Source organism: Taudactylus pleione, unplaced genomic scaffold (assembly GCF_031769625.1).
Source record: "Taudactylus pleione unplaced genomic scaffold, aTauple2 ptg000156l, whole genome shotgun sequence".
Classification (NCBI taxonomy): Eukaryota; Metazoa; Chordata; class Amphibia; order Anura; family Myobatrachidae; genus Taudactylus; species Taudactylus pleione.
This window is the reverse complement of record NW_028284558.1, coordinates 19,881,532-19,906,150: the sequence shown is the minus strand read 5'-3', so window position 1 is coordinate 19,906,150 and position 24,619 is coordinate 19,881,532. Positions and strand designations below refer to the sequence as shown.

The 24,619-nt window shown below is 40.2% G+C and overlaps 1 protein-coding gene across 1 annotated transcript in view; it reads left to right on the top strand.

Annotated features, from left to right (window-relative positions):
• Positions 1–24,619, top strand: part of LRP1B (LDL receptor related protein 1B) — a 1,691,377-nt gene that overhangs the window by 853,609 nt on the left and 813,149 nt on the right. Inside the window, exon 13 of the mRNA XM_088474914.1 lies at positions 23,059–23,278. Coding sequence (XP_088331040.1) covers positions 23,059–23,278 — 220 coding nt within the window. The remainder of the gene's footprint in view (positions 1–23,058; positions 23,279–24,619) is intronic.

Sequence of the window (24,619 nt, the reverse complement as noted above, 5' to 3'; positions counted from 1 at the left end):
TCTCCAAGGAATAAATGTGTCAAATTTTCATGTAATTTAGGGGTCAAATTCCATTCAAGCTGGATAAAGCAGTAGGCTTGTGAGCGGATTCTTTTAAAAATGAAGGTTGATTGGTTTATCCATGTATTTATTGGTCTGGTTCGTTGTACGCATGATGCAAACATGTGTTTTACATAAATAAAGGAACTTTACTTTTTAATTGTGAAAGTAGGTTGATTCCTTTTGGGATGCTAACTGCGCAAATTACACAATTTTTTTGTATGTCTTAAAATGACTATAGAAATTATAAGGACTGTACTGTGTTTGTTTGGCAGAATTTATCATTTTAACAACAGACAATGAAGCAAATTTCTTTTTACATACAGTCAGGTGCATAAATATTGGGACATTGACAGCATTTTCATATTTTGGCCTCTATTCACCACCACAATGGCTTTGAAATGAAGCAAACAAGATGTGTTTTAACTGCAGACTTTCAGATTTAATTTGAACATAATTACATCCAAATCAGGTGAACGGTGTAGGAATTACCTCCCACTTTTTAAGGGGCCAAAAGTAATGGGACTATCAACTCAAAAGCTATTTCATGGACAGGTGTGGGCTATTCCCTCGTTATTTCATTATCAATTATGCAGGTAAAAGGTCTGGAGTTGATTCTAGGTGTGACATTTGCATTTGGAATCAGTTGCTGTCGACTCTCAATATGAGATCCAAAGAGCTGTCACTATCAGTGAAGCAAGCCATCATTAGACTGAAAAATCAAAACAAACCCATCAGAGAGATAGCAAAAACATTAGATGTAGCCAAATCAACTGTTTGGAACATTCTTAAAAAGAAAGAACGCACCAGAAAGCTCAGCAACACCAAAAGACCCGGAAGACCACGGAAAACAACTGTGGTGGATGACAGAAGAATTATTTCCCTGGTGAAGAAAAACCCCTTCACAACAGTTGGCCAAATCAAGAACACTCTCCAGGAGGTAGGTGTATATGTGTCAAAGTTAACAATCAAGAGAAGACTTCACAAGAGTTAATATAGAGGGTTCACCACAAGATGTAAACCATTGGTGAGCCACAAAAACAGGAAGACCAGATTAGAGTTTGCCAAACAACATCTAAAAAAGCCATTACAGTTCTGGAACAACATCCTATCGACAGATGAGACAAAGATCAACTTGTACCAGAATGATGGGAAGAGAAGAGTATGGAGAAGGAAAGGAACTCCTCATGATCCAAAACATACCACCTCATCAGTGAAGCATGGTGGTGGTAGTGTCATGGCGTGGGCATGTATGGCTGCCAATGGAACTGGTTCACTTGTATTTATTGATGATGTGACAGCTGACAGAAACAGCAGAATGAATTCTGAAGTTTTTCAGGCAATATTATATGTTCATATTCAGTCAAATGCTTCAAAACTCATTGGATGGCGCTTCACAGTGCAGATGGACAATGACCCGAAGCATACTGCAAAAGCAACCAAAGAGATTTTTAAGGCTAAAAACTGGAATGTTATGCAATGGCCAAGTCAATCCCCTGACCTGAATCCGATTGAGCATGCATTTCACTTGATGAAGACAAAACTGAAGGGATAATGCTCCAAGAACAAGCAGGAACTGAAGACATTTGCAGTAGAGGCCTGGCAGAGCATCACCAGGGATGAAACCCAGCGTATGGTGATGTCTATGCGTTCCAGACTTCAGGCTGTAATTGCCTGCAAAGGATTTGCAACAAAGTATTAAAAAGTGAAAGTTAGATTTAGGATTGTTTAGTTTGTCCCATTACTTTTGTCCCCTTAAAAAGTGGGAGGCACATATAGAAACCGTTGTAATTCCTACAACGTTCACCTGATTTGGATGTAATTACCTTCAAATTAAATCTGAAAGTCTGCAGTTAAAGCACATCTTGTTTGTTTCATTTCAAAGCCATTGTGGTGGTGAATAGAGGCCAAAATATGAAAATTCCATCAATGTCCCAATATTTATGCACCTGACTGTATATAGGACTTGGTGTTAAATTTTACTGTTAAATTGTACCTTGATTTTCATTGCAATTTAGTTAAAAAGTGAAATGTTTCAGAGTAAATACTACCCATCCCTATATAATAATTTTAAAAGATGTATACTCTCAGGCTGTAATATATTGCATAATGTACAGATTTAATGTAGCGTAAATACATATATATTTTGTATATACAATTATATACATTTAAATATTTTATTCAGCTCAGTGATGCAATGATTTCAGCATATGTATCTTGCTGCATGAAACACTATCACTTTCATGCAGACACAAGGAGACACATACATTTTATTAGAGATGTACAGGGACCTCCGTGTTTTGGTTCTTCTAACTCATCATTGTGTTTAGGTTTTGGATCTGTACTTTTTAAAATATATATATATATATATATATATATATATAAAAACAGCTAAAACAATCATGAAATTTGGGCCTATTTCTGTTCCTACAGTATTATTTACCTCAATAACATTCATTTCCAGTGATTTCTAGTCAATTTTGACCACCTCACAGCTTACAATTTTGTTTTTCACCCATATTGGCCAAAGGCTGCAGCGAGCTGACTGGCTAAACTAAGCAACAGAGCAGCAGCACAAACACAAGACACTTAAAAAAAAGAATATAGCACATTTAGGAAACAAGAGGCAGTGCAGTGGCAGACAAGATGGCAGTTTAATATAAACTATACGATGCTATAAAATATTTTCATTAATCAAGAACTAGATCAGGGGTCTGAGGGCAGTACAGTGGATTGGAGATGTACTGTAGTATGTAGTGGAAAGCAAGTAAAATCGATAGATTGAATATTTAAAATAATTAAAATTGAGACATGGGTTTGTGAGAGCTGTTTTGCAGCAACTGAGAAGAGAAAAGGCCATAAAAAATACAATGTTAATAGCCAAGGATTCCAGACAATTGCTGCAAGAGAAGCTGGCTATACAGTGTTACCCCCCCTCTCTCCTTTGTAATTGGGAAACACACCCCTGTAGTAAATTTATGATGTTCACCAGAGTATTTGAGTATGAAATTGCGATATATATTACAATATATATTTATTAAATCACAGAAAAAAAATATATAAATAAAAGATTCCCTCCAGCTCACTGCAGCAATATCAATAAAAAATAATTAAATCCTACATGATAATAGAGATTCAGGGGTATTAGTTACACACATTTGCAAATATATGAATAAGCGCCAGGCCATCGTCAAGGCTCCTCTATACTGGTGTCCCTAACATTAAAGGGTTCACGTCCGAGAAGCAAGGTACCCCAAAAAATTCCAGCCAAGGACCATCCAAAGGGCATCACAAGAAAAGGTGAAAAAAGGTGATATTGAAGTGTAAAGAATAGATGTGTAAAGATAAATCAATAAGTGTTAATGAAATGAGAAAGAATTAAAATGACATAATAAACAAACAATTAGAAAAGTGATAACAAATTATCTATGTGAATTAAGTGGTGATGCCCTGAAAAAGGTCCAGCCAGAACAACTCCAGGGGCCCCATTCCCAAATGGTCACCCCAAAATAATTATTGCTACATAATAGTAGCACCCACTCTGGGTCATATAATTACAAATTAGTGTACTGCATAATAACAGCACATGTATAAGCTGAGAGCTGACTCACCTTGGAGGTACCCCAGAAACCTCCACATGGCACTATAAGGACCAGCACATCCTCCCAATGCTGGCTCCCTTCATGCCTCTCAAGACTGAAAACAAAAAGTATGGTGGTCGCTCATATCAGCTTAATGACATTGCACAGGTGCTTGTAAAGGGTGGGGTTTACACTGAACCACAGAAAAAAAAAGATTCCCTCCAGCACACTGCAGCAATATCAACAAAAAATACTTAAATCCTACATGATAATAGAGATTCAGAGGTATTAGTTACATTCTCTGGTTCAGTGTAAACCTGGCCCTTTACAAGCACCTGTGCAATGTCATTAAGCTGATATGAGCGACCACCATACTTTTTGTTTTCAGTCTTGAGAGGCATGAAGGGAGCCAGCATTGGGAGGATGGAGGATTTTTAATAAAAAACAGTGCCTCTTTAACACAGTGCTCGTAATGGCTTTTTTTTAACATGGTGCCTAAAGTCCTGAACACACAACACAGTGTTTTTTTAATACAGTGCCTGAAGCCCTGAACACACAACAAAGTGCCTCACATTGCTCCTATGCATTTTATTTTTCAATAACATAGTGCCCCTTTAACACAGAGGGAGGGATTATTATATGCTATAAAAAAAATCAAGATCTGACATCGGGAAGATTAAGTTTTGCCTCGTTTTGGGATCCAAAGTTGGTGGGAAGACCCGAGCCAAGGCTTGGCTCGACTTGTAATCCATAAATTCGGGTGTGTTTGTATTCCAGGAATCCGAACCCGCACATCTCTACATTATTTCATTGTAACTAAGTGGTTTCTGGAATGCATTGTTTCTACTTCATACTTCGGTATATCTTTCCATTTGTTGATTTACTTTGTCTTAAACTCAATTACAAGGGAGTCTCTGATCTTACACACATATGGGAAATATAAAAGAGATCTACAACACAAAACACAGTACTTTATGGCTTTAGTCAGAATACATTAGTGATGTGAAGTTGAAGGATTAAATCACTCAGAGGAGTTTGCATCATGCAAAACAAATACATTCAACAGTATTTTATTCTTACTGACTTATTTGTTGTATCTACTGGTCTATATTTCTTTCCCCTGTGCACACAAATGTGTGATGCTGGGTACACACATGTAATATATTTCTAGTGCAACTATGTAATTCACAGACATATCAGGTCGGCCCTGCAGCACAGTCGATGCTGATATACCTACAAACCACTGACCGCCCATACACTTGCTGCAGAGGCCGCCGACACTTGCCCGTCCAGTTGTGATGTCAGCCTAGACATATCAAGTGGCTGATTGATAAGTGTGTATAGTCTACCAATCGGCCGCTCTGACAGTGGATTGGTCTGCTGGCCAATCCGTTGTCTCAGTGTAGACCCAGCATAAAATGCAGAGAACATTTAAAAATCTAGGTAACCAATCAGATGATAGCTTTTATTTTTCTGACTTGCATTAAACTCATAAATGCTAATATCTGGTTGGTTCTGGTGAGTTAAAACATATCCATGGTAATTAAACCAGGTTATTAAACAAGCATTTTGAGTTCACAGACTGTAAATAATGGTGAACTTTCACAGGTAAGTCGTCCCTTCAGTGTCCCTCAGTGCATTAGCCAAAAAACAGTTCATATAACACTCATCTCATCTTTCAGATCTACAGAATAATATAGCTTGAGCTTTAGTGTAGTTTATCTTGATTGAAATTCCTCTGCATACGGTATGTCTACAAAATGGATGCACACATATGTACCACGGAACTGGAACTTATATAAGCTTGTGTTTGGAGAGAGGAGGGGTAACGTAGGCTGGGTATAGTAAGGATGTATTTGTGTAAATGCAAGCACATGCAGAAAAGCCACCAGACACACATGTACAGTACATCTACTAAACCTAAATTATTTGTGGATGATCAGGGGCATGTGAACATCCACAGATGATGATCTCCAGTACTACCGAACTGCTTGTGATTGGTTATTTGCGAATGAATTGCTGACACGGATTGGTGGTTTCTTCATGCTTCAGGTCAATATTATGCTTTTGGGTGCATGTTTTAGTATTTTTTATTACTGTACACAAGACAGATTTGTTTCTGCTGTATTAGAGATGTTTTGTTTACATTTTTATATATATACTGTATATATATATATATATATATATATTGTGATAGGATCACTGGTAAAGTGGTTTGTGGCAGGTACATTTGTCCCAGATTCCTGTCTTTTGTGTTTTAAACCCCCAGGAGAAAGTCTGCAGTGTAGCAGGCTAGAGTTTCGGCTTTTTGAAAAGCCGGTTTGGGACCTGGGGGTTGTGGGTGAGAGGAGAGGGAGGGCTCCACCCACGGCCACTCCAGGTTTTGGTTCTCGCAGCCTGGTAACAGGCTTGTTAGTTTTTCACCTGAGAGTGGCCAATATAAGCCTAGTGTGTTTAGGGCTGATTGTCTCACCTGGGAGAGCAGACAGGGAGTTTGCTCAGAGACACTTGAAAACCTAACTGTAAGTGTTGTGCTGTGCTTTTGTTGCTGGTGAGGGCATTAGGCCCTGCCAGGTTCTGGTAGTGAGGGAACTACCTGTGAAGTTAGTGCCCCGACAGGGCTAGGATTATTGTTTATGTTTTCTTTATGTTATTTCTGACATTGTACAATTAAGACTGGCGCCGACCAGCTTGTACTTGCATCTAGACTGGTGTGCTGCTTCCCTGCTGCTGTGTGTGTGTGTAAGGAAGGAGTCCTCTACCCAGGAGAGGGACCCCCTAGCCTAACTGTGTCACAATATATATATATATATATATATATATATATAAGCAGGTACCGGCTGGAGCGGATTAAGGTATGTTTATTTAAAAGGTTAAAGCTAAATAACATGGCAAGCACCAGCCAATATGGCTGAAAACAACGACAAGTAGGAATCTGCAAACATATAGTGGTAGTATATGTTGCTTATACAGTCCCATTTCAGCGAGGCATCACTTCCGGATCATATCTATAACGGGTGCAGACCCCTGGGTCTAGGAGGGCCCACACCGCACACCCTGCACCCATTAGTCTTATACTTACCTGTCCATAGTGCTGCTCTGCAGTGCTGAGCCAATGCTGCAGAGCAGCAAAAACCACTGGGAAAAACAGAGCTGGCGCCATTTTCCCAGAGAACCCGCACATGCGCAGTAGATTCTGGCACTAAGCCAGAATCTACTGCACCTGGTGCACCGCGGCATCCGCCGGAGAGAGGAGGGTGTCCGCACTGAGTTTGCACACGGGCCCCCTCCTCTCTTAAAACGTCCCTGCATCACATGTCAATATCCCAGCCTGTTTCCATGTGATGCATTACTGGCATGGTCCCATATACCCAACATTTGTCAGTATATGTTTGCAGGCACAGAATATTGCTCATGCTACAGAGCCTTACTTTTACTCAAACTTATGATGGGGAATTAAACGAGTGAACGTATTCACACCGCAGCACTAGTTCAGAAAATAGCGAGGCAGTTGCAGGAGGCCTGTTTTGGTCTTCCCTGCTCATTATGCTAAATTTAGATACACCCGCTGAGAGTGCAGCCTGGAATCGTGAGAGTGTGTATGCTGATACAATCATCTTCTTTAGATATTTCGGCAGCTCAGGATTGAAGGTCACAAGTATGATTGTGTAGGTGTGTACGCGCATATCGGCACTGTGGTCTGGACTATAGTCGATCGAAACAATGCATCGAAAGTGTGTTTGTACAGGTGTGTACCCAGCTTAAATGTCTGCACATTTTAAATTTGCTCTCATGCAATCTTTTTAGATTGCATTGCTCCCAATTCTAAATCAGAACCTATTTGTATTCGTTAGACTTCTCAATTATCTGCGGGATCATACTGCATGAGGCTATGCTAGATATACAGGCAAAATTCTGGTCATATAACCCAACAGCAGAATGACACCCAACTGGTCACATTCCAGAGCAGTGTCGGACTGGGGCATGAAGGGCCCAACGGGGAATGCAGTGGTAGGGGCCCATGCTTAAGGGGTGTGGTTATCCAGAGGGGGTGTGGCCAGTCACCCAAAATGCTTGGCTAATCAATAAGTCTGGTGTAGAGTCTATACCAATTACCCATATTGTTCAGTGGTACTGCTCCACCAGATAACTAACCATCTAATAGAGTAACAATGTATAATTTGAGGTCTGGAACCTGACACCTTGAAGAGGAAGTGGGCCCTTAGGCAGTGGGGCCCATCGGGGAATTCCATGGTACCCTTGTGGGCCAGTCCAACCCTGTTCCAGAGATCTGACTGTTTGGTATTCCTAGTGTATAGAAGGGTCATCGGAGTCTCCATGAAATGTATTTGCCAAGTGACCACATATGTTCTTTGGCTCATGAGATATATAATTGGATAGTGTTAATAAGGGAGTGTACTACTGCACAAACTCCATTTTGTTCTTCCAGGGAAGCTTCATTGCCTGTTCCAAGAGAGCCACCGAAGTTACTACTGGGCATGTGCAGGATAATATTGTCTTTACTAAGAGAGTGTGACACAGTGGGAGACAGACGTCTCCCACTTAGCTCTGAAAGACCTGGCTTATTATCAAGCAATTAATTTGGACCTCATACCTCAGTAATGTCATTACTTGTAAATTGTCAGATTGTATTCTTATGATGATTGGTCCAGCATATAATATAACAGCCTCAACCATATGTTGGCAAAAGGTGCCATTTGACTTCATCAATGACCATATAGAATATTAAAACAAACTACAATATGGCCCATCTTTTTTTTTCCCAGTCCTAAGTTAACTTTGAAGGGGATAAAGAAATTAAAAAAGGCAATAAGGCAGCAAAAAAAAAGCTGTTAAGGAACCAAAAATATGTTGTTTAGTGCTACCCCGACATTCCATTGTAGTCCTATTAAAAAGAAAATGATAACTTCCTCCATTCATTATAGGTAGCTGATGCTCCTCTAATATCTATAGGGGAGTCTCCTGATGGGATCTAATACAGATCAAAAAGCAAAGAGCTAATATAACATCTTCGGCCCCTCCCCTGTGCATGAATCATCCAATCCCACTGTGTAGTACAGTATTTCTGAAAAGCAAGTCTGCTCATCTGTCAGTTACTTCTTGTTTAAGTAAAGAAGCACCTCCCTCCTAACATGATGATCTTTTAGAAGAGAATGACAGAGAGAATCATGGTCATATTTAGGTACATACTGTATAATAACTCCAGTTTTTATCTCTTTAATATGCAGCCATTAACATGTATAATACTGTAAAATACGGATAATTTCACTTAAGGTTGTCTTTATGTAGATCTAAGGTTTGCAGTGTTATCTAGATCTATGCAAAAAAACAATAATCTCATTAAGTTAGTTTTCTATTCAAAAAATCTGATACCCACCACAATATACAGAATACCAAGCAGCAAACATGTCATGAGAATGACAAGATTTCAGGATCTTACTTTGTCTGAAGGAATCGGAAGAACATTATTGACGAGAACACTGTGTTTTTTGGTGTGATGCAGTCTGTTTAACATTTATTTAATCTGAGCTTGTTTTCATTTTGTAAATATGCTCATCAGCCCCTTGTACAAAGAAATCCTAGAATGATATTTACTCTGAAAAGCCACAGAAACACAATGCAATGAAACGCTGGCCACCTCAATAGGCTGTAATGTCCTGTAACGTGTTAAGTGTCATACAGCTCCTGGCAAAATTGTTGCAAAACATTTATAATGAGTGGGAAGAAAAAAAAACCTAATTGTCCTTTAACAAGTCATAAAAATGTTTAGCACTTCTATTGATTTATTGTGTTGCTTAACTTGGAGGCAAGAGTATTGACCCAGACCTAAAAGGTTGTCTGTATGACTATTACACAAGTGATGTGTAGATCAGAGTGATTGCTGGCACTCTTTAACGTAATGTAGTCCTGTTCAGATTTATAGCACTGCTTACAGGCAAGAGCATTTAAATTGCTTTCTATCTTGTCACCTGTTAGAAAAAGTGCTTCACCCTTGCTTTGTAGCATAATCAACAAATCAGAATAAAAGGCAATATGTGGCTAATTGTCCCTGGGATAGCATTTAAAGTCATTACCCATACATTATTTACATTAAACTGCAATACTGCTTATCGATCATATAACCATCTAGGGCATTTGTCTGCAGTTCACAGTTAAATCAGTCATCTCCCCCTTAGTGCATATAAGCTGGTGAATTGATCGCCAGTGATTATATGGATGGACGGTAAACAAGGTGTGATGACTGACAACTGGGAATCAGGTCGGAATGATAGTGAGATATTGCACTTAAAAGGTGTCAGCAACAGTGTTGAGTATTTTATCCTGATGGGAAAATGCTTATTTACCATCCATAAATCTATCTGTTGGTAGTCTGCCTGTTGAGTGTAAAAAGCCGGCGCTTCATTGAAGCCAACTTTATTTCTAAATCACTTGTCATATATAATAATGTCAGCAGCTAGTGTTTTTGTCAGAGCTTGCTGGATATATGCATTCACAAATGGGCAAACCGTGTCTTTATCTTTGCTCAAGCTGGGGGAAAAAAAAGCCAATTTGTATAAGAGAAACAGTTCCCACATGTGTTTAAAGAGCTAATAAACCTAAAACACCAAACAATGTAATATGAGGCATCTTGATTGCTGAACTTTGTGATACCAACACCTCTGTTATTTTTTTTTTTTTTGCAGAAGCGGTGAAACAAGAGAGAATAGACATAGGGCAGAGTATACCAGTAGTAATATATGTACTACAGAAGATTCTGGGGCACAATCAGAGCTGCAGAGTCAGCCACAATTATACCTGCAGTGCATGCACCAAACTAAAGTGGATATTTGACCCTATTACAAATTGTATGCATCTATCGGCCACAATCCATACATTGGGTATCATCTTTATCAATGCATCCTTGGGGCAAAAGAGGCGTCTGAAATCAGACAGAACTTTGCATGTGCATAACTCAACATGACCCACAATTCCAATAAAACAAGCTTGCAATGCACACTTGACTTAGCCAATGTGCAAATACATCAGTGACATGCAGTGAGGTCAATGGCTGGGGAGGCACACATGTATAAATCACAGTCTTTATATTAAAACTCTGGAGCATGACAGGAAGTATAGGGGAGGGAGTATAACCTCCCCTGCTGCCTGCACGTCCCTGAAATACATTCCCATCCGGTTATGTTGTTTCAGTTGCAAGTAGAGAAGCAACTGAGCTGTGTATGTCTCAGAATGAGTGCATGTGCAGTTATAAAAGCTGCAAGATCCAACTGTGAAATGGACTTGGATGCAATTCTGCTTCAGTCCCTCAAGGAATAAATATTTTCTTTACTTACTGACAATGCAAGTAGCAGAAACTCATAATGGATTAACTTTCTGCATGTCTTAATTCATATGCATCACATGAGCTAAACTGGCTCTTTATTGGCATCATGAAGTTGAACATTTTAAATAAGATCTATTGAAAAGCAAAATGAATGATCCAACATATAAAAGATACTTATGTTATAGCTGAAATTGGTAAGAAGAAACAAGCAGAAAATAATGCAAAATAATAAAATAGCAATGCTCAAGCTCTGTAATAAAATGCTATTCTCATTTGAAAGTTTATTTAAAATAAACAAAGAAGCTATTTAAAATACAGTTCAAATTCAGGACCTTAAATTACACTGAAGTGCAAATAACACCATACTTGGGGAGGATATTTTCCCAGTTCAGCTGCAGAGTTCCCTCTGGTTTAGATGCAGTGATTGGGGAAGAATTGGCTTTAGGACTTGGATGGTGCACCTCTGTCTTATATTCCCTGCCTTATGGGCCAGAATGTACAGTAAGTGCATATCTTCTTACAAGTACAGAGGAAGACAACATTACAAATCTTTATTAACAAACGGGAATAATTCTGTGGCCCATCAATTATCGGTGCCACAAGTTCCTTCAAAGAAGGCTGTTCTAGTAGTGGTGACATTGCTACTGCATTTACCTTCATTACAAACAAAGAACAAAGGGTCTGTTTTAGAGGTTGAAGCAAACCCCGTTGCGAATACGATTCCATACTCAGCGGACTTGCGAAAATATCTCACTGCCATCTTATATACTGAAATGCCCACCTCTGGTGTCTCACATCCGCTGCTTACATACAAAAGCGGAAAACATTGGTTGCACGTTGAACCTCTGAGCAAGTCTATACTCTCTGAGAATGACCATCTCACCTATGACTTTGCAGAGGCTAATTAGGGCATGATCAGAAAATGGTCCTAACACTCCTGCGTATTTCCAACCACCCTGGTTACCTTCCCAAAGCGGACTACCTGGCTGTGTGTGCACAGAGTGGCTTTGGTGCATCTGTAGCAAAAAGGAAAAACCGTTTAGAGTAAAAGTGATTTTATAATTACAGTCTTGATAAACTATACGTTCATATGTAATAAATCTACCAAATAATAATCTTATGAGTAAGCAATGTTATACATAATACATTTCATATTTTTAAAGTAGCAATAGAAGTTTAGATCTGCAAAAGGTATTAAGAAGAATAGGTATTGTATTTATTTAAATTGTTCCATCAATTTGTGAAGAAATTTTTTTCCATGGATTTCAAATGTCAAGATATTTAAGATCACTGTCCTCATGGGCATCCATCCAATGCTGTTAGCACCTCTGCAGTGTTCCTCTTCCCCAAAAGCCAATAGAGGTGGGCTGCCATTCCTGTAGTTACACAACTGTATGTACATATAGGCCCAGATTGATCAATGAGTGATATTCTTGTTATCACTCGTTACTAACCTTGAATGGTGCTCCAACCAATCAGCTCCTGTAATGTGTTTGAAAAATGACAGATAGGAGCTGATTGGTTGGAGCACCATTTAAGATTAGTAATGAGTGATAACAAGAATATCACTCGTTGATAAATCTGGGCCTCAATGACAGGTGGTAAGTTTAGTGCCATTATCGTCCATCCAGGTCACATCATAGTTCACACCTACTCTCTGCACTCAGGAGATATCTTCAAACTGGAATTGCACTTTGGTTTGTGGACACCGGGCCAATTTGAGGAAATGCATTGTGCAAAAATGTAAACCTCACAATGATGTCCAACCGCTTATCACTTTAGAACCACCCGTTTCATGAGAGTGATCATTTGCATTTTTCTGCTAAAACATGGCTTATTCTTGCCTTATTTTTGACATAATTGAATCATGGAGATCAGTGTGAAATACCGCCGGACCTATGTCTGGCGGTTCAAATCCCAGCGCCGGAAGACCGGCAGCAGTGAAGATCCCAACAGCTCCAAAGGTAAGTATTTACTAACACTGCTCTCCCCCCCTAAACCTAACCCTCCTTTACGGATGCCTAACCCTAACCACCATCCCTAGTGCCTACCTCTAACCCCCCTCTAAGTGCCTAAACCTAACTCCCCCTTCCCCACAGCCTAAACCTAAGTCTCCCAGGGGGGTGCCTAACCCTAACCTCCCACTGGGGGTGCCTAACCCTAATCCCCCCCTTCCCCTTGCCTAAACCTAACCCTCCCGGGGGGGTGCCTAAACCTAACCTGGGAGCCCTAAAACCTAACCCTCCACCCTGCAGCTGTCCATGCCCGGCTTACCTTCATTCGGTATGCCAGGCGTCGGGCTCCCAGCGTAGGTCTAATGACAGGCGTCGGGATTTTGACGCCTGTCATTAGTACCTTGCCGGGATTTGACAGTCGGGAAGCTTGACTGCATCCCGAACAATGAGAGTGATAAGACTTTTCAAGGTATACATTCAGAATGTTGACACAAAAGTGTCAACATGGTCTGCATGTTGACATTCAGAAAATCGACATTGATAGAATGTCGAAATTCAATTTATTGACATTCAATATGTTGACATTCAGAAAATCGACACTGACACAATATCGACATTGTGAATGTTGACAATAGAATGTTGATTTTTGAATGATGTTAAGGTGCGTTTCCACTAGGCGATTAAAATGAGTGATTGAACGATTACAACATCGTTATCGTTCAATTGCTCATTAATCGTTCATATATCGTGCATTAAAATTTCAAAAACGACCAGCGATGCGCGCTTCCGCTTTCGTGGATGAGGGATGGTACCTGTACTAAATGACATATTATTCAGTATGGGCACATTATCCAATGCACAGGATGAAGAACGATTACATGATTACAATGTTGTAATCGTACAGTCGTTCCATTCTCATCTAGTGGATATGCACCTTTAGGGTTAGGATGCGATTAGGGTTAGGATAAGCCATACTCCGGAACAGATCACCACATGCTCGCCTTGTTGGCTGTCAACATTCTCAGTGTCAACATTATGTCAATGTCGACCTCCCGTCCATGTTTCTACATTTTTTGTAAGCTTTTCATAAATTATTGTCTGCACTAGAGAAAACATTTTATTATAGAATTAGTTTATCCAGGACAGTAGTTGTAGTATGTTTTCTGATATCATTAATAAATTAAAATGTACTATTTATTTATAGTACAGTTATACTTGGTCACTCTCTTTTGGCCATTCCTGCTTTATAAAATAGCTCACTTTGTGAGTAAAAGGTTGATCATTATATTGGGTGAAGTTGAGACAATTTTCAGGATGGTCCCAGAACACTGTATAGTTCTCCTTTTAGAAGAATAAGGGACAGTCTAGTCACAGTACTGTGTCACAGACACATCCTATCTAGTTATAACCAAGATTATCACTCTACTCTCCTCCAGCACCAAAAATATTCCTAATTTTTTCTGCTATTCTATGGGGCTGGATGGGAATCCCTCTTCTCTCCATAGGCTGCAGGAGTAAGGGTATCCTTTTGGGTGCCATCCAGACATCATCCCCATTCCCTACAACATTCTGAATATCGACAAATTCTACCACACCCCTTTGGGATATGTTTGAATCTTTTATTTATCATTGGACAAAGTGTTCTTAACTGCTGAGGAACAACTGGAAGATGCATAACAATTCCTGATCTCTGCTAGCTCAATGCTGGTGCCAAAGTGTTTTCTAGGGTGAAAATGTGTGTGCAACCTTCCACATGGTAAGGGACATCACTAAAAGTGTATCTTGTTTACCTCCTTTATCTCATTTCAATAATCTCACTTCGAAAAATAAATAAAATTTTACACTGCACTACCTGTACATCTAATCATGTTACCTGATCACATTGAGAATTCTGGAGTCAAATTCCTTGTATATGATTGTATACTTGGCCAATAAAGTTGATTCTGATTCTGATACACAGTTTGCAGACCTGTAACAAAACAGAAATAATGCAGTGTCATGCCTTTAAGGACTACCCATCCTTTAATTAGCTAGTTCTAGTGCATTACCATTGCCCACATAGTGCTTAGAGGGGTCATACTGAGTGTGATTATGCTCCTGCAACTGTACAGTTTTTCCCAGTATGATGCCATTATTCTTTGAACTCTAGTTCTGTCCTGATTCCAAATGCTACTTTGAACCAATTTTCACCTCTGAGCTGTGTTGCATGTACAGTATCTCTGCTGCATTGGGTAGTCTCTTTGATCACCAGGCTACTTGTTGAAGAGAGGTGATGCTGTGTGCTTGAGTCTTGTTTCCAGTATTCTGGAGACATATCTGAAATATAATAAAGTTTTCTGAAATACACAGGGGCGTATCTATAATGGGTGCAGGGTGTGCGGTGCACATGGGCCCCTGGGTCCAGGGGGGCCCACACAGCACGTCCTGTACCCATATATACTAATAAATACCGCTCCGAAATCCCACGTTGTCGGGTGTCTCAGCCCTGCGCAAAACACCTGGAAAATAGCCGCCGTGACCATTTTCACAGCGTTTTCCGCATGTGTAGTTGAGAAATTGCCGAGAAAATGGCGGCCGTGCCATTTTCCTGGTTACCTGCACATGCTTAGTAGACTCTGGACACAGACTAGTGCCCAGAGTCTACTGCAGCAGTCAGTCCGCTGCTGGCTGCCACGTAAAGAGGAGGGGACTCAGTACGGGGAATGCACACGGACCCCCTCCTCTCTTAACACGCCCCTGTAAAACCAGTTTAACTGATATGAGAATTAATAGGTAATATTGATGCCAAGTGTAAAGCTGGTATTTTAAGGCTATATTTTCAAGTGAACTTTATAACTGTAATCCCCAACGTAACTTCTGTGTGCTGAGTATACTGTATATTAAACATTATTTACTGTATTTAGAGATGATGAATAATGTTAAAGTGAGTTATTTCTCTCTGCAGTTGACTATAAAAGTTTGAATGTTTCTGTGACATGTTCCTATTCCTACCACAAGCAAAATAGTCATCAGCTGTATTCATAGACGATAAATTCAACAAAATGCAAAGTGACAAAAACAGTGCAAAATGCAACAACAAAGTGGAACTTTACTCCTCTGCGGAACGTCCTATTCTGCTGCAAAACAGTGAAGTTGTGTGAACTCTCACCACCAGTTTGATCATCTCTAATGGGGTTTTGTGAATTGCAATCACTGAGAATTTTTTACTCCTTACCCTAAGGTACAAATTTCATGCCGCCCAATAGTGGGAGTTTTCCAAATCGGCATGAGAGAGTGGCTATGCCATAATGAGCGTGCCCATGCCCCCTGGATAATGTGTGTCTGACAATGCCCAAGCATGGAGGTATCTGCTTCTACTGTGTACCACCTAACAAAAACCTAACAACCCCCTGTAAATTGAGATGACCATACCGATTGCTAAATGTTTGTGGGACAGTCTCCTGAATTTGGGACTGTCCCAACGAAATCAGGATGATTGGGAGGCATGAAATCTACCTTACACCTAGCTAACAGTCAGACATTTGTATTCCTATTTTAACTTTACTACACAAATACAGTAACACTTAATTGCTGATTCATTGCTACAGAGCAGACTCTTGACCAAAGTTAGCATTAGCCCAATATATTTAACATATAAAATGTATATTGGGGGACATTCACCTAGTATAAACAAGCATAAAAGACTTTTCTAATACTGAGGACCCTTTCACATGTGCATAAACGTGTTTCTAGCAAAACACGCATTGTATATAAGATGTGCATTAGTTATGATGGGGATAATGCACACATTATAAGAGGTCAACATTTGGCAATGCAGTCCAATTAGGAATGAAAGTGTTTCTACCCATATCCTTATAAAAGCAGGATTTTGGTTCTTGCCTAAGCAGAATAAAAAAAATTTACATTTCACTTTAAACATGATTCCCTTTTCCCTTCCTCAAGAATGACTACATATTTATACGGGTGTGGTATGGCATGCCGATAGATCAAATCCCGGCGGACCAAATACCGACAGTTAAAGACAGAAGAGTTAAAATGCCGAACAGGGCTCGTAAGTACCCTAGCCCTCTCCTCTCCCCATCCTAACCCTCTCTTAGTGGAGCCTAACCCTAAGACCCCCGGGGTGGTGTCTAACCCTAAGACCCCCCTGTGGTGCATAAACCTAACCCCCCCCCTCTGCGGCTAAGTGCTAGCGTTCCCCGCTAAACTATTATCAGGATAATGGCTAGTCGAGCTTTCAGCATCTGCAGTCTGTTAGGCATCGGGATTTAGACGTCGGTATCTAGAAGCCTTTCAGACTTTAGCCGTCGGTATTATGTCTGGCAGTATATCATCCGGTGGTATGGTGACTACATCCCATTTATACAGAAAAAACGTGTATTATATGCACATGTGAGAAGGCTCTGAGACACTTAGCAAATGGTGTGCTTGCACTATATATACATGGGGAAGTAGTCATTAGGTTGACATTCGCAATGTTGTAGTCACATGATGTCGACATTGTTAAAACGTCAACAGGCAACATGTCGATATTCTTAGAATGTCGACATGTGAAAATGTCCGCAATTGTCAGAATGCTGACAATAGGGTTGGGTAGTGGGACAGGAGGGTTAGGCACTAGGGGGATGTTCAGGGTAAGAATACTTACTGGAATGCTGGAGCATCAGATGGCTTCGCCGTAACATAACTGCTGGGAGCTGGAAGCCATCACAGGAGACTATGCTGCCACTGGGAGCAGGTAAGTCACTGCTAGGCCGCCAGGGACGATATGTTGTCATTCTAACATTTCATTAGTGTCTGCCGACATGGTGAATGTTGACATTATGACTCTCAACATATCATAACACACCCATACATGGGGGCTTGCGAATTTGGCCAATAAGGTCATCTTAGAGGCAATTGATCTCAAATGACTGCACACATCCACAATAAAATAGTGGCTACCAATAGGCATCTGAACATGATCAGGCTGATAAATACTATCAGAAAATGACTACTACTGGCTACACTAACTGGGACCACGATGATCCAGTTGTTTGACTATTCTTGTCTGATTTCACTATTCACTATACCATGTATGGTAAAATTTTGACTGAGATTTGACCACTGAGAATTCATGCCAAGTAGCTGAGCTGCTCTCACTAAGGGTAAAACAGAAGGTTCTGAGTGCCTGATAAATATAGATGTTGTGGACCCCATTCAGAGTTGGACGTACTGGCCACATGATGACTTGTCACCAGAAGTGTAAAGTGAAACCAAAGCACCCAGAGCAAGTGCATGCTATGACGTGTGTCAACCCACTCCCTCCCCACCCCAATTCCATTTTAGCAGTGACCATTGGTAGTGTTACATATCACACCTCATTAACTATGGCTCTGTATATAGTACTAAGTATTTAAAGTAATGCATAACCATTCAACGTAAATTTTCGAATTGATATATATTACAAAATGGCCCCATTCTTTACCCACTACCCTTCACTCACCACCATTCCCTGACAGATTATGTCACTCACAGAAATATCCCTCACTTACCATCACTCCTTGTCCCCTTACTTCACCCATTGTAACTCCACTCATGCTATTAATCCACCTGCACAGCAACATGCCCCTTCCACACTAGAAAGCCCCCACCTGTACACCAACATACACATTATCCAATTATCAGGCTGATCAGCCAATAAATGGCTGATTGGCCCAATAATTTGGATAGTGTGTATGCAGTAGCGTTAGCTAGTAAACAGCTTCAAACGCTCCTGCACTGATCAGATAATGAGGTCAGAATCTGGCTTGCTGCACAATCCCATGGAAAATATCTGAAGAACACACAGCTAGAAGTTGTCCAATGTGTATGGGTACACATTGATTCGATAATCGCTTGGTCAAATCAGAGCATTTATCAGATTGGCAGAATTTATCACATAGTTTGTACTCAGCAATACTCATCCTACACACCAACAAACTCCTCCTGCACACCAACATACTCCCCCTGCACACCAACATACTCCTCCTGCACACCAACATACTCCCCCTGCACACCAACATACTCCTCTTGCACACCAACATGACCCCTGCACAGCAGCATGCCCCTGAATACCAACATGCTCTCCAGCAAATAAAGATGTCCTCTCTGCACACCAACATGCCCCCCAGCATACTAAGCCCTCCCAGCACATCAATAAAGTTCTATGTATTAGAATGATTATTTACTTATTGACAGTTATTTATATAGCAGGCACATATAATACAGTGCTTTACAGAACATATTCAGTCATTCACATCAGTCTCTATACCACTTGAACTTACTATCTATGGGCCTGATTAAGAGATGTGGATGCTATTTTGATGTTCATGCAGTTGAGCGATTATCAGTGGACTGCGCAGGCATGCTAGCCGAAATGCACACGCAAGGCGATTGAATTGCAATCAAATGTAACAATGGTTGTAGCGAGGATTTGTTCATTTTGTGGGACGTAAGGGAGGGCTGGCAAAAACCTGCAACAGCGCGACACCGGAGGCCATGCTGCATTCGGCAGCATGGCCCTCACTAACAATGTCGCCCATCGGACCTGCATGCAGAGCGTGCATCATTAGTGACATTGAGGGTACACACTAGACGATGTGCCCTATATGTCGTCCAATCCGGCTGGATTAGACGACATATCGTCTAGTGTGTACCAGCCATAAGGGCTTATATTCCCTATCACATGTACACATGCACACTATAGTTAATTTTTATCATAAGTCAATTAACCAACCAGTACATTATGTTTTTGGATTGTGACTGGATCCACTGAAATATGTGGAAAACAGACAAAAAGGGCCCTGGTTGGAAATTAACCCTAGTGCTGTGAGTTTGCAATGCTAATCACTGTGCTGCCCAATTATGTAATATACAAACCCCTAAAACACTTTGATCAGTACAAATTATATCAACATTCTGGCATATTGGTATACCAGTGTCAACATTTGTGAATTCCTCTGTAAGAACCAGGGCTGGCTTTCCCAAATTGGTGAAATGACTAAATATGTTTCCAAACTGTAAAATTGTAAACAGTGCCATCTTCAGATCTATGTACGAAGCAAAGATAACACCCCGCCTTGCTACTTCATTCAAGTGTATCCCCCCTAAAATTGGATTTGGTTCATGTCACAGTTTTTAGCAATATGAAGTTTATACAAGCCAAAAAGTACAATATGTTTGGTGTATGTTTAAAAACATAATTTAAAAAATTTGACAGAGAGTCTAGCAGAATAATATGACAATTTGCCATCTTAGAGTAATTAAAATAAAAACATTGCAAACAAAAGGTATTATAGCATTTCATGAAGCCCTACTTCCATAATTTATCTTGACTACAGACTGAAATAGTCCCAAAGCAAATTACATGCTAAATGACCATTTGTAACACTTTTGCAAAAGCACACATTACATATGTAAATGCATTAGATGATAAATATGCAAATGATATCAAATGTACATATCTATTAAGCTGCATAAAGAAAACATGAAAATTTAAATACATCTAATTATATATGGGGAAATATTATAAACATTGTTCTGATTGATTAAATTGTTATTTTTTTTTACCTTATTGTGTTCAATAATTAAGAAAAAAATCTAATGAACTATTTACATCAACAATATAAATAATGCATTCATCTAATTTATTTAGTGAACCCTAGGGTGATTGTTAACATTAAAAACATCAACAACATTTACATAAATTGGACCTAATTCAGAATTGGACTTAAATGCCCATTGTTTTTTCACACAACTTGCTGTATTTTTAAGTGTACGATGCACATCAATCCGTGAATTGTACCTTTTTTTTCTGGTGACTCAGCCACATTTTGCAGTTATGGCTCCCCGAGACAAAGTGGCTAGTATGTGGCAAGAGAGTGTAGGCAGTATCCGTGTGTTAATGCGAAATGCCCCCAATATAGCCACGTATCATGATTAATTGCGTCTATTTGGAGAGGAATGATTTGCTGATACTCAGTCCCTGGTACAAGTTGTAAGCTGACGATGATGAGGGATAAACTGAAAGTGTCTAAGACACACGTAATTAGGTTGGGTACGGCATGCCAGCGCTCAGGGTCCAGGATCCCGATGCCGACATCCCGACTGGGAGTAGGCTAACCATACCGATAAAACGTAACCCTCCCCCCCATAGCCTAACACTAACCCTCCCCCTTGTACCTAACCCTAATCCTCCCTCTAACCCCAATATTTTACTGTCAGAATGTCAGTGGTCGGGATACTGGCTCGGACATGAGTGCTGGCATCCCGACCGCCGAGAACATTACTCCATTCCACGTAATTATACAAATACAGTATAATTGCAGTGGCTGTGGTCTAATAGCAGAATTACAGTTTACTGAAGACACATTATTAAAAAATAAATCACGTTTCCTACTCAGTTTGGGAAGGGAAAAGCTGCTGATATGTTAATTGGTATGTACTTTTAAAAAAAAGTGACATCTGTATTTGGCGTGCAACGGCACCCTTAGCCTAGAAAACTGCTACCTGGAGCATCCTCTGGTGCCGATGCCCCAGTCACCTTGTTATATAATGACATCACATGTGCAAGGGGCAGGGCCAGCATGGGGCTACGGCCCTGTATATTCCATAACTGGATATGAGGCTGTCACCAGTAACCAGCAGTGGCAAGCAAGGCTGTGTAATGGCTCCTACACTCTTTGCCACCTACTTCGCTGCTGTGATGGATGATGCTCTGAAGAGCTGCAGTGGACAAATACAAATAAACGCAAGGACTGATAAGAGCATCTTCATCCTGTCTCGCTCCAGGGCAAAACATAAAGTCAGACAAATCTGTGTGTTAGAAGTTCTGTAAGCAAATGATGTTTGCCTTATAGCTGACGGCATGGAAAACTTGCAGCAATATGTGGGCCACTTGGATGCGTCCTGCTGCAAATTCGGCCTGGTGATTTGCATGTCAAAAACCCAGATACTGAAACAACCTGCAAAAGGTACACCTGTGAACTAAGCTCTTGTCAACCTGGGTGGAAAACTTCTGGAAGACGTACAATCATTTCGGTACCTAGGAAGCATAATACGCATTCGAAATTGCTACACGTATTGGCAAAACTGCTGCCGCTTTTGGCAAACTCAATCAGAGAGTATGGAAGTCTCACGATCTCCAGCTGCACACTAAACTTGCTGTATATAAAGGAATCATGCTTCCCTTATTGCTGTTCTCCTCTGAGACCTGGTGCCTCTACATGGAAGACATTAGAAGACTGGACAGCATCCACCTGAAGTGCTTCCAGGCAATTCTGCATGTGAATTGGCAGGATCGTGTCCCAAACTCCGAGATTCTTCATCGGACCAAGATGAATGGCATGGAGTGCTTGCTGATGAGGGGCCAGTTTAGATGGTGTGGACACCTACTGTAGTGTGGATGAATGACTCGAGGTTGCCAAAGTCGGTTTTCTACTCTGAGCTTTCGACTGGAAAACGCAAGGCTGGGGGTCAATATCTGCGGTACAAGGATGTCTTGAAGCGTCACCTAGCTTCAAGCGCCCTGTCTCACATCACCTGGGAGGAACTCGCACTAGGTAGAACGTAGTAGTTAAATGCTGTCAAAAATGGAACTCACAAATTTGAATGTTAGGAGATCTTGACGCCAAGCACCATATACGGAAAACACGCTCGAAACCCTCCAATAACTACACAGTCAACCATAGCAGACAGTTATTCTGTGCAGACTGCAACTGAATTTTCATGTCCAAGTTCAGCTTCACTAGTCACATAAGAGCACACGCTAGAAGATGATGTCAGGGACACTTCGTGGAGAACATCATCATAATAATAAGGGTGTCTCTACTACTATAATTTAATAAACTCATGTTGATCACACTAGAGAAATGATTTTGAGTTTACAGAATGAAATTGCTTGATTTGGGGTTCTATTTTATTGATATGATATCCTCATTGAGAAGCTTTGCTGCACTACATGGTTTACTTCATACAGGTTGAGTAATGCTGAATTCTGTAGCCCAACTATGTCTCGTCATGATTGTTAATAAGTCAGTGGCTGAAATAAAGCATATAAACTGCATTTTCTTGACTGTACATCAGTATGATGAATACTTTTCTCTTTCTTTCATTCTCGTAGCTGGATGTATTGGACGGACTGGGTAGAAGACGTGGTTGATGACAGTGTGGGTCGTATAGAGAAGTCCTGGATGAATGGATTTAATAGACAGGTTTTTGTGACCACTAAGATGCTGTGGCCGAATGGTTTATCTCTGGACTATGAGAACAACTTGCTGTACTGGTGTGATGCATACTATGATCACATTGAGCAGATCCACCTTAATGGAACCAACAGAAAGGTAACTTAAATAGAATTATTATTTTATATTACTGCAAATCTGTTCTACTGTTTTGCTGCTTTGCTAATTAAATATATTGTTACCCTTAACAATACTCATAAAATATGTGACAGAATACTTTTGTAACATATATAACATGTGTAATCTGCTCTCATTGCAATAGCTTTGTGGTAATTGACCAGAGCATTCTGCTGCAGTGGCAAGAACTTGGCAAAGTCTGTTGTCCCAGTATTGGCTAGGACAATATAGAGATGCACCCTGGCTGAATTCAGTGGTTGATACCTCTTTACAGGCATTTGTATTCACTTTAAAGTACTGTATATGTTGTTTAAGTATTCAAAAATTATACTACTTTACCCTTCCTACAAATCCTCAGACCCAACCGTGTGCTCCATCAGGAGATAGCTCCTAGAAAAATGCCCAATATGCAAATCAAAAAATTGGGCATTACTGTTCTCAAGAGCAGTAAAGAACACTGAGAGTGGGTATATCAGAAGGGGGACTGGCACACAGCAGGTAGTAGAGAGTTACAGTTCTGCACAACAGAGCCTGGTAGACAACTATTAGTCCATTGGGATGAGTATCCTAATGTGTGTCACTGTAAATGCCGGTGGACCAATGACCATGCTAAGGAGAGTGCTTTTCCAGCATTATACTGTCTCTCATCTTACTCCCTCTCCAATTACACTCCAGAAACAATGTATGGTGCCCAAACCAGTGTTCCCATAACTGCACCATCTCCACCAGTTAAGTATTATTTTATCATTTATTTCCATGAAAAAAAAAATACATGTATATATATATATATATATATATATAGATATAGATATATATATAGATATATATATATATATAGAGATATATATATATATATATATATATATATATATACACATATTGTTTTGGATGTGGATGTAACGTTAGGTGCATAAGTGCCCAGCCTGGATTTACCTTTTCATGACTCTGATAGCTATTTCCATAAGCACATGCTAAATTGTGCACCTCTGCAGACGCTGTCCATTTCATAAGCAAACTTCATGTAAGGCATGCTTAACCACTCATTTAAAAAGTGCACAGGACAACACAAAATATCTATTGCACTGCATTACTGCAATTTTGTGCTGTCAGGGGATCCTTACCACTCCTGTTGAAAAAAGGTTCTCCATAGATGAGGAGCAGGCAACCTGTGGCACTCCAGTTGCTGTGGAACTATACACTCCAGCATGCCCTGCTACAGTTTTGCTGTTAGGGCATGCTTAAACTGGGGCAGAGCAGGCAAATGATATGTGTATATCTGTGTGCAGACCTGTGACCAAATTGATGATACTCATTTTATGTTGA